Source organism: Notothenia rossii (assembly GCF_949606895.1).
Source record: "Notothenia rossii genome assembly, chromosome: 8".
Classification (NCBI taxonomy): Eukaryota; Metazoa; Chordata; class Actinopteri; order Perciformes; family Nototheniidae; genus Notothenia; species Notothenia rossii.
Window position 1 is genome coordinate 71,178,587 of NC_136906.1, and position 11,405 is coordinate 71,189,991.

At 42.6% G+C, this 11,405-nt stretch overlaps 2 protein-coding genes across 2 annotated transcripts in view; both read right to left on the bottom strand.

Moving 5' to 3' along the window:
- Nucleotides 1-1,464: 1,464 nt before the first annotated feature.
- LOC307015245 (uncharacterized protein) lies at nucleotides 1,465-6,747 on the bottom strand. The gene is made up of 21 exons (XM_079643750.1): nucleotides 6,591-6,747; nucleotides 6,443-6,513; nucleotides 6,264-6,359; nucleotides 6,054-6,178; nucleotides 5,504-5,647; nucleotides 5,338-5,424; nucleotides 5,086-5,250; nucleotides 4,913-5,009; nucleotides 4,613-4,830; nucleotides 4,374-4,530; nucleotides 3,853-4,061; nucleotides 3,657-3,774; nucleotides 3,331-3,530; nucleotides 3,148-3,262; nucleotides 2,896-3,065; nucleotides 2,729-2,826; nucleotides 2,519-2,649; nucleotides 2,238-2,427; nucleotides 1,948-2,089; nucleotides 1,743-1,863; nucleotides 1,465-1,672 (listed from the first exon to the last, which is right to left on the bottom strand). The coding sequence occupies exons 1-21, from the start codon at nucleotides 6,608-6,610 to the stop codon at nucleotides 1,602-1,604; spliced, it is 2,745 nt and encodes a 914-aa protein (XP_079499876.1). The 5' UTR covers nucleotides 6,611-6,747; the 3' UTR covers nucleotides 1,465-1,601.
- Nucleotides 6,748-10,921: 4,174 nt separating this feature from the next.
- The window catches only part of LOC307015246 (uncharacterized protein), a 31,750-nt gene continuing 31,266 nt past the window's right edge, over nucleotides 10,922-11,405 (bottom strand). The window contains exons 20-21 of the mRNA XM_079643751.1: nucleotides 11,246-11,366; nucleotides 10,922-11,175 (exon numbers count right to left, since the gene is read on the bottom strand). Coding sequence (XP_079499877.1) covers nucleotides 11,105-11,175; nucleotides 11,246-11,366 — 192 coding nt within the window. The 3' untranslated portion in view covers nucleotides 10,922-11,104. The remainder of the gene's footprint in view (nucleotides 11,176-11,245; nucleotides 11,367-11,405) is intronic.

Consider the following 11,405-nt stretch of genomic DNA (forward strand, 5'->3'; position numbering starts at 1 on the left):
GGTTGGTGTTACATACTTTGTACATTTTCTCGCCACAGCTATGCTCCTTCCCATTTTAGTTACGATATTGTCAATTTGCTTTGTCCACCGTAAACTAGAATCAAGAACACTGCCAAGCAATTTAGTCTCGTTTACCTGTTCCACTGGCCGACCAGCCAGTGTCAGGCTTAATTGAGGATTGCTGCTTAACATATGTCTGACAATGGTCCGAACACCATTGCTTTTGTTTTTGACACGCTGCAAACGGTGTCCGCCAAAAGTCGAGTCCAGTGTCTGTGTCATTTTTATTTGTTATAGTTTGGGAAGATTGAAAATCGGTAGGGAAAGCCAGCTAAGTCGGTAGGCTGTAGAAACATGTCAAAAGCATTAGACTACCGCCCAAATCGGTAGGGTTGGCAGGTATGCTGCTGTAGATAGCTCCAGGTATATGGTAGCTGCTGTAGATAGCTCCAGGTATATGTTAGCTGCTGCAGATAGCTCCAGGTAGATGTTAGCTGTTGCAGATAGCTCTGGGTAGATGTTAGCTGCTGCAGATAGCTCCAGGTAGATGGTAGCTGCTGTAGATAGCTCCAGGTATATGTTAGCTGCTGCAGATAGCTCCAGGTAGATGGTAGCTGTATATATGGTAGCGGGTATACTGTATGTGCGTATTCCACTGTAGCGCCCCATACATTAATTGGAAACCCTAGTTTGTACATGTTCAATACATTTGTAACACTGTACACATGAACGTTTCTTTTTTCGGTTCACCAAAAAAATAAAAAATCTCACTCCAAGCTGAACTCAAATGTTGGCAGCCCTAATAAACAGTGATCACCACAGGCTTTACATTTCCTGTGGAAATATGACAGTGTTTAAAGTCTCTAAAACAATACATGTAATGAAATGACAAAATGAGAGAAACACGATGGATGTTCGCTTTAACCGGGGAAACAGAATTTGACGGATAGCAGAATAAGCTCTAACACAACCTACAGACTTGCTATACATCGCCAAAAATTGAACAAACAGTACCTGGACTGTAAGCAGGAAGAGATACACTTTGTATACAGTTGTTATGCACATTTGAAGTTCTAGTTTTTAAACTTAGTGAACATTTCCAAGTATTTGAGGGTTGTCTTGCTCCATTGGCTGTGAATGTTAAGGTTTGTTGTGTTTCCTAAAGGTGGAAGTGAGGACACTCAAAAACATCCAATCACGTTTTAGTGCATCTCAAGCAGGCGGGGCTTATCAATGGGGCAATAATAACTTCAGAATGTATTTCATTTAGCACCCAACACAACTTATCATTTTGAGTTTTGTTTATTATACAAGATGTATTTTCTACATATGTTGATGATTCTCTGCATTTTGTGGGAGTTATGAGGGTACTGGTTGACACAGAACCTGCTTTTACTAATTTGTCATTTCCTATTGACCACAGAAGATGCAACACATTGATAAAAGAGACTATATGAATCAATGTGGCTTTTATCTTTTTTTGTATTTGTTTATTTTTCAAAATACGTGAGTCATTGTCATCCATCAATATAAAAGGCAGTACAGTACATTAATTGATAAAACTGGTGCAAACGACAAAATGTAAACACTTCAGAAAATATTCAGAGGTTAGACAGAATAATTGCCCCAGAGGAGATCTGCTTTCGGCGTGTTGAGTCGGTGCTTCTTCGCTCTGCAAAACAAGTAAAGATTACCAGCTGCACATCCAGATCGACTACATTTGATCAGACTCAATCACTCACCCCTTTTTACACCTGCAGGTCTTGAGTAGCTCTGACCTGGAGGATGCACACACTGGCCTCTGCAGGAACCATCTGCCTGGCTGCTTGTGTCACAAATCACTGCATCACAGTGGACATAGATCTGTGGACAGACAGGATGATTTGTTACACAGGGCTACATGCAGCAGTGGCCAAAAGACTCCTGATTTGGATTTACAAGTCTTACCTGGTCTTTCAGAACCTCGTCATCTTTAGTGAACGTGAACATCTTTACAGAGAAGCGCTTGATGTGGGATGGGACTAAAACTCTGGAGTCACTCACAACGGGATGGAAAACTGTTGCATAGCTGTCATCGCGATTCTCACAGCTAGTGAAGGAATTTGAAAGTTAAAATAAAGCTGCCATTAAATGAAATTAGAATGCTTTTTAGTGAATCATTAAGACAGTGTTTACACAACTCACTTCTGACCAAAGGTCTCAGTCGAGAACATGTAGTTAGTTTTGCACAACATTACCTGTCCACAATGATGTCCCAGCTTGGCAGAGATGTCCTATCTTCATAAAGGGTTGCCCAACAGTTCTCAGCAATGAGTTCCAAGTGCGGGTCGGTAGAATGCATCAGCTCCACCTCAAAATACAGAGGCTGCCGCAGATATTTCACCACTGGATAATCCTCTGCTTGGTAGAAGAGCTCGTAGGATGGATCTGCAGGAGAAGAGTCCCGTTAGAGAAAGGAGGCCTGGACATTTACAGTGTTTTGTATGCATGAACAAGTTGTTGTAAAATTCCACCATGCCTTGGGCTAGCCTCATCTGCACCATCAGCTGCCCGGCGCCGATCTCTGCAGCGGGCTCAAAGGTTCTTGGTTTAGCGCTGAAGGCAACAGTCCGAGTCTCATTGACCACATAGAAGCAGGAAATGGTTTGCCTATTAGGGGAAAAATAAAATATATAAACGCATACATTGAAGGTGTTCATCTCCAATTATACAGAATCAAATATTTTACCTGTAATCAGGATCAACTGGTGATGTGTTGGCTGCTCCTTTGGCGTTGTTGTAAGACAGGCGGATCTCATTTTCATACATCATGTAGTTGTCAAATAACTATTTAACAAAAATACATTAACATTTGACAAAAATCCCTTTTGATATTTAAATGTGATTCACACTCACCGTTCTGGTGGTTCCACAGGTATCCACACTGAAGGAGAAATATGCAAAGCGATCGTCGCTGAACTGTGGTGTGCAGGACTGGTCCTTTAGCGTCAGCTGACTTGGCTCAAGATTACGAGTTGATTCAACCTTCACAGCCACAGCGGTCATTGTGCCATTGGGGTGGCACTCTGAAGGAAGAAGCAGGCAATGTGTAAAGCAACAAAAATCCATCAATTAAAGCAGCAAATATACTTAGATGTCACATCTTACCAGTTGCTTTTAAGGGGAAGTAGCAAGCCAGATAGAGATCAGCAAGCACCCAGTCGTTTGCCCGATCCAACAGAAGCAGGTCAATTCTGGATTTGACTGATTCTGCAGTGAGCAGCTGTGGAAAAGAAAGTAAAGTTGGCCAGTGCAGAAGATCTATGGTGGGATGTTGTAGTTTTGACATACCTCAAAAACAGCGTCCTTGGCAGTGTATGGCAGAATGAGGCTGAGGTGTGTGCCGTTCTCATAGAAATTGTAGTCTTCAGCCATCTCAGCCGTCAGCTCTCGAGGTCCAACGATAGCCTTGAAATTAGAGGCGTGACTCCCGAACTTCACGCTGATGTAAAACTTGTTCTGGTCACAGGTGCCAGCCATGATGGGTAGCACTAAAGCAGCAAAACATGCATTATCCATCTGATTTTGTAGCTTTTACTCCAATATGTTTTATTTCATTTTAGAAAACACATTTTTGCATTAAGATATTGTCAAAAGCAAATAAAATATGATCTCACCAACATCCTGCAGAGAGGCCTGCAAGTCGACCGGGAGAGCAAACGGAGTTTCTTCAGGCAGGATGATCAACCCAAAGATCAGAGGGAGGAAGTAGGATGTAACCATGCGCTCAGGATTCTGCAACAAATGAAATAAAAGCTCAGCAACACTGAAAACATGCTGGTACAAAGTGATATTTTGTATCTTGTCACATACATGTTTTAAGACAACATCGGCATCAAAGGACACTTGAAGAGAGAAGCTCTTGGAGCCATTAGCCAAGCTGTGTTCCATGACTGTGAAGCCTTTGGCATTGCTCTCCTCAACAGTGAGGACCCCGGTAGAGAAGGTGATGTTACTCAGTTCAACGTCATGGAGGAAGGTTCCCAAGAGAACGCTGAACACTCGAGTCTCTGGGACAGTGTCTGAGGAACAGAAAGTGGCAGGTTTACAAATTCTAAACCTGCCTGAAAATTGATAGAGAACAATTGAGTAGTTGGATTGAGTGCTACTTTAAAAAAAAACACAATTAAAAAAAGCCACTCTTTGTATAGGCATTCAAGAAAGCCAAGTACAGTATTATCCACTTTTGCTTACAAACACACCATTTTGGCAAAAATGACCACTGAAACAGGCCTCGAGTTTGTGTCAGACTTGTTGATCCAAAGCTAGGTAAAAGTCTAACCTCTTTTTGGTCGCCAAATCCTTTTTCATACTCACTAGAAAATGTGACTTACCATCCTGGATTTGGGGAGATTGAGGCATCAGAGGGGTCATGATGGGGAACAAAACCTTGTATCTGGTATCATCTTGGGTGTCATCTTCCCTCCACAGTACCTCTAGCATGGGCTCCACGAAGTAGGTGATGTGGTACTGGTCATCTGGGGCATGGCTCTGCAATAATTCATGACATTTCAATAAAACATGCAAATGCACTAGTGACTCTTGCATTTCTAATCTAGAGATTTCCCCCAACCTTGTAGTAACCATCAGGCGAGCCCACTGGGATCTCAACGACGATGTGGAAGTCTGTGGTGCTCAGTGTGTACCCCCGTGCGACCATCTGAGATCTATCAAGCCTCTGCCCGTTGATGCCCATGTGCATTTCTGAGACTGTAATGCTGCCGTCCAACAGAGGAGTCACACGGCTAGGTACGTGCCAAGAGATCATATCCTCGGTGAAGAGGACGCCACCTGTTAGACAAAATGGAGCCGTTGAGGTTAACTGTGCAACAATTAAGCTTACTGTGAAGGCAATATGTTGCTCAAGACTCACCTTTGGGACAAGCAGCTGCCAAGTTCACTACATTCAGACCCTGTGGCGCCATGTAGTAGGCGCTCACCCTGAAAACTTCCATGGGGATTCCAGCCACCTAAAGAGAGGAGAGGTTTAATATACTTGACAAGGAGGGAAAGGAAAGAAACACTGTATAGGAGTGTGTTGCTTACATCCTCTGAATAAGTCTCTGCTGTATTGTACGGGCTTCGCATAACCAGACGACTAGAGGTAGTTTTGGCAGCGTAGCCGGCTTGTTCAGCCTCTTGCAGCACCATGGCCACTGGTTCTGGGGTGTAAAACGTCATCTTCCAGATACCTTGTGATGCACCAGAGGCCTACAGGAAAGAACAAATAATAATTAAATCCTCATTGGTGTAGGGAGGAACTAAACTGTAGTATCTGAACAGTTTAATTCAACATACTTCAGGATTGGTGTTGAGCTTCTCGTCTTCACCATCCCGAGTCTGACCCTTAGCTTCAGCGTCAAGGTTAGCCATGTGGTGCGAAACCTAAAACAGAAAATGGTGGTTTTAGCATTCGTTTCCATACACACAAGATGGTGGAATCATCAATGTAAAGATAACCTACTTCCATGTAGTTCCTGTCGCAGAGGATCTCCCTGGAGGCCCAGCGAGTGTAGCTGCAAGTCTGATACACGTCATGACTGACCACGTCTGATGGATTCTCGCCGTACATCTGGAGTCTCAAGCCAACGTTAAATGTAGCATCATCCTATAAATATATAACAAATTAAGAGAAATCCCCAATATTCTTTGGTTCCAGCTTTTTTGTCATTGAAAATGTAATATCCTTGCCTTCAGGGACACATTTGAAGTCTCAATGGATAATTGTGTATGTAACAAATGAGTCAAGAAAGTACCTAGTAGATGAATACAGTTTTGAGTGGAGCAGTGTTAACATTTTAGGGATGTACCAAACAAAAAAGGGAAATGTACTTTGTGTCTTTTAAGGGTAAGGGGTTAAAAATTAAATTCAGGGAAACATAAAAATGGGAGCAACCATGTGCTTGTTGAGCCATTAATTCAGTCACTCGAGACAGAATTAGCACATGTGGCCACAAATAATTTGGTAGAAAATTACATTGAATGCTGTTAAACCACTTTAGCTCAAAACAAACCTTGTTGTCCACAAAGCAGCCCATCAGGGAGGTGTAGATTCTGGTGTTACCCCATGGGTCAGACTCCATGCTGTATCCACACTGAGCAGCCATGCTAGGTGTCAACAAAATGTGCTTGGTGCCATCTGAGGGGAGAGAATAAGCTTTGTCAGGGAGCCCTTTCCTCAGTGATGAACCAATCAGCTCATTATTAGCAGTTGAAGTACTTACTGATAGCCTCCACCTCAAGCTGGTTTCCCACTGCTAAAGCCTTGTCCAACGAGAGTCTCATTACATTTGCGGCACAGTCAGACCTTAACCCACTGCCTGTTAAAAGAAAAGGCTTGTGAGGAGAATGTAAACCAACTTAATATGCTGTATAAAATGACTTAATGAGAATTGAAGCTTACTTGATTGTGAATTTAGCTTCACATTAGGCCTGGCTTGACCCAAGATGATAGCTGCTGCCATCCATAACAAGCTTGAACACATAAAACACATCATTTAGAGACAATTAAGTATACACATAGAAAGACATTTACAAGAAATGTAACTCACATGTTCCCAAGCCTCAGCATGGTGCAGTTTGTAAGCAGCAAAACCCAAAACTACAAGAATACAGTCAGTATCAGAGCTTGGCAAATGTCCAGCACACCTTCCAACAAAAACACAAGTCTAAAAGGAAGGGGACTGGATGATTAACTGAGACATCAGCAGCTGCTTTATATTCCACTTAACGACAAAGCACAGGTGAGGCTTGTTAAGGATTCTCCACACACACACACACACACACACACACACACACACACACACACACACACACACACACACACACACACACACACACACACACACACACACACACACACACACACACACACACACACACACACACACACACACACACACACACACACACACACACACACACACACACACACACACACACACACACACACACACACACACACACACAACAGGAAGCTTGTGGAAAGGCTATTTAAAGAAAGCTTAGTTTCTATAGTTCACTGAGCCAGTGCTGTGCTTTTTTGATTGATCATTTTACCAATCTATGTATCTACTGTACCATAATGTGACCATGTGACTCCAAATCAATGCAGCATTGTATTAATACACCTCTTTTTTATAGGATTTTAGTCTACCTATTCTATTTAATTTTGTTTCCTTTCTGGCATCATGTGAAGCATTGTCTCCCCAAAGCAAACCAGATATTAATCCTACACTGGACAAATATGATATTGAAGCCAATGAACATTGCAGCCAATAAAGAAACTACATAGCTGTCATGACTGTGCGGGAAACCTCTGAAGCAATTGGAGTCGGGACTCAGAGAGACACGAGGAGAGCTGGAGCTTTGATGGCAAACACTGACGGTTTATTTGGAGCTTCTGCCAGAGAATTCACAAGATATGTCACGGGCCACGATCTGACCACACGGTTGAGATGCCACAATCAATTCTGAAGAAATCTACCCCAGACCCATGTATTTAGCTAGTTCAGAGAGAATAATCAACATTCTTCAATGCAGTTTGGTTTTCGTGCTCACCACTCAACTGAGACAGCTAACTGTGTCTTTGTGGAAAAGGTTAAATCTATGTTGGACACGAGCCCATATGTAGGTGCTGTCTTCCTTAATCTCAGGAAGGCTTTTGACACTGTTGACCACCAAGTGCTCCTTACAAAGCTGACGTATTTCAATTTTTCGGCAGATTCAATACAGTGGGTTGAGTCTTACTTATCGAACAGAAAACAGTGTGTTTTGGTCAACGGTACCAAATCCCCCTACCTTGTCAACCCTGTTGGGGTTCCACAAGGTTCCATTCTTGGACCATTACTGTTTTCTCTGTACATTAATGACTTGCCTAATGTATGTCCTGATTTGAATGTACAAATGTATGCTGATGATGCGGTCATCTTTGTACAGGGGGAAAATACTGAAAAAATGACATCCATTCTCTCAAATGCATTGGACAAGGTTCAACACTGGCTGAACAACATTTGCTTACAGTTAAATGCAAAAAACCCAGTATGCACGATGTTCAGTAAACGACCAGTCAAAATCGAAGGATCCAATGTGTATTTAAACGGAGCAGAATTAGAACTAGTCCCCCACTTCAAGTTTCTTGGAGTCATACTGGACTCAAACTTGACTTTTAAGAAACATATCAAGAAAGTATCCAATAACGTTAAATTCAATTTGAAACAAATCAGACTTTTCTTAACTGTCAATGCTGCAAAGTCATACCTCCACTGTATGATTCCATCCCACATTGAATTCTGTTTTACAAACTGGTCGTTTGCTTGTGCCACAAACCTGAAACCAATAGAACAGCTGTACAAGAGAGCTATCAAGGTGTTTGACAGAAAGACAAATTCATACCACCACTGTACCATCCTTGAAAAACACAATTTCTTGAGTTTTGACGATTTAAAGTCTTTTAAAAGTCTGTGTTTTTTTTATAAATGTTTACATTCCCTAAGGGGAATTCATCCACAAAAAACACAATGGACGCTGCATCGGTCAGAAACCAGAGGAGACTGTGAAGTCCACCATAGACGGACCACTTTTGGACAAAATGTACTCTCCTTTAAAGGTAGCTCATTCTGGAATAGCCTCCCAACTGAGATACGGGATTGTCCCACTCTCAATAGCTTTAAAGGTCAACTAAAAGAATGGTTGAGAAATAAACAGACGTGCAGTCACCGCTAAATGCACTTTAATAAAGGGGTATCTTCTCTTGCACTTTATGTAGCACTTTATATGTCGTAGCTGCTATATTGTACTGCCATGTGGTAAATACTTGTGTATGCTGCTCTTGCTCTTTTGAACTTTTTGCATATCATGTATTTTGTTTTAGCTTTGTTTGTAAAATATAATTTTCTTAAATGTTTTATGTGAGGGACTGCGGATGGAAATTAGCTCAAATCTAAATCTGGCACTGTTACGCTTGACACATTTGAATGTTTTAAGTGTTCATTACTGTGCATTGTCCCTGCCAAATAAACGATGAAAGGAAACAATAGATAGACTAAACAGCTGAGGACACTGAATCACATTTGTTGTCGCTTATGGCTTGGGGTCATCAACACCCAGAGAAGGATGTGCTCCAGGTGTCCCACAGCAATAACTATCTCTGACAGAGAGTTGCCCCGTCATAAACTGGCAAAATCAACAATATGATAGGGCAGCCCCTCCTTATGGGAGATAACGGCTGCTCAAGGTTGGTCAATTATTCCCCAACAATGACAATATTCATATAAAAGGCAATTGAATTGAATTCTACAAAGAGGTGTGTATCCTTCTCGTCTAGTTATGTTGTACAATGCTGCATTGATTTGGGGTCAATAGCTCACATTATATGGAAGCCATTTGTTGAAAGATTTGTTTTATATTCATATAAAAATAATAAGAGGGACTAAAATCCACCAGAAAAGCACATGTTGCCGGCTTGAAGTCTGGGAAGAGAAGGGAAGAAGAGAAAGGAGGGAACACAGTAGGTACACAGGAGGTACAGTCAACATGTGTGTCTGTGCGGAACAATACCCCCAACCTGTAGTTCCATGAGTGAATTTTGATAAACAGTGATCACTACACAAGCCCCCCCAGAATTCAGAACATGGACACAATCCTCGCGTCCGGGAGGAAGCACCACAGGGGCCGAGGAGGGTCGGGCCATGGAACGGGCTGTCGGAAGGAGGCCGCAGGAGAGAGCAGGGGCCCAACGAGGGCGAGGGCATCCCCACCGGGGGGTGGGCCACAGCCGCATGTCTGGAAGAAACAGTCCCGTGAACAAGAAGTCGGGTTCTTTCGTACCTAGCAGGTCGCGTATCGTCTCCATGTGGTCGGAAGGCTTGCTGTCTCCAAGCGCCGGAACGATGTGGGAATGGCGAGCGACGTCCCCGGCCATTCCGCAGAGGACACACCGAGCCTCAGTCCGTGTGCACGAGGCAGCCACGGACGTCTCCAAAAATCCCGGGCAGTTTGATAAAAACGGCATGTCTAGCCATTTTCGGTCCAGTCTTGGAAACTTCTGCAAGACTTATGTCAGGGTCACCAGTGTAGTGCCGAGAGAAGTGAGTCGGAGGCGGTGCATCGAAGGTGCAAAGTTGGCTTTGAGCAGCAGAAAAGCACATGTTGCCGGCTTGAAGTCCGGGAAGGGAGTAAGTGAACACAGCAGGTACAGTCAACATGTGTACGTGCGGACCAATACCACCAACCTGTAGTTCCATGAGTGAATTAGGATAAACAGTCATCACCACAGGCTTCACATTCCCTATGGAAATATGACAGTGTTAAAGAAAGTCTCAAACAATACATGTAATGAAATGACAAATTGAGAGAAACACGATGGATGTTAGCTTTAACCGGGGTCACAGAATTTGACGGATAGCAGAATAAGCTGTAACACTAGTAGCCTACAGACTTGCTATACATCGCCAAAAATTGTACAAACACTACCTGGACTGTAAGCAGGAAGAGATACACTTTGTATACAATTATTCTGCACATTTGAAGTTCTGGTTTTTACACTTAGAGTGAGCATTTCCAAGTATTTGAGGGTTGTCTTGCTCCATTGACTGTGAATGTTAAGGTTTGTTGTGTTTCCTAAAGGCGGAAGTGAGGACACTCAAACATCACATTTTAGTGCGTCTCCAGTAGGCGGGGCTTATCAATGGGGAAATAATAACTTCAGAATTTATTTCATTTAGCACCTAACACAACTTATCATTTTGTTTATTATACAAGATATCATTTCTACATATGTTGATGATTCTCTGCATTTTGTTGGAGTTATGAGGGTACTGGTTGACACAAAATCTGCTTTTACAGTTGACCACAGAAGATGCAACACATTGATAAAAGAGACTATGAATAAATGTGGCTTTTATTTTTTGTATTCGTTTATTTTTCAAAATACGTGAGTCGTTATCCATCAATATAAAAGGCAGTACATTCATAGATAAAACTGTGTTCCCCTGGTCCTGGAGCCAAACAATGAACAAATATACATAAGGTGCAAACGACAAAATGTAAACACTCCAGAAAATATTCAGAGGTTAGACAGAATAATTGCCCCAGAGGAGATCTGCTTTCGGCGTGTTGAGTCGGTGCTTCTTCGCTCTGCAAAACAAGTAAAGATTACCAGCTGCACATCCAGATCGACTACATTTGATCAGACTCAATCACTTACCCCTTTTTACACCTGCAGGTCTTGAGTAGCTCTGACCTGGAGGATGCACACACTGGCCTCTGCAGGAACCATCTGCCTGGCTGCTTGTGTCACAAATCACTGCCTCACAGTGGACATAGATCTGTGGACAGACAGGATGATTTATTACATAGGGCTACAT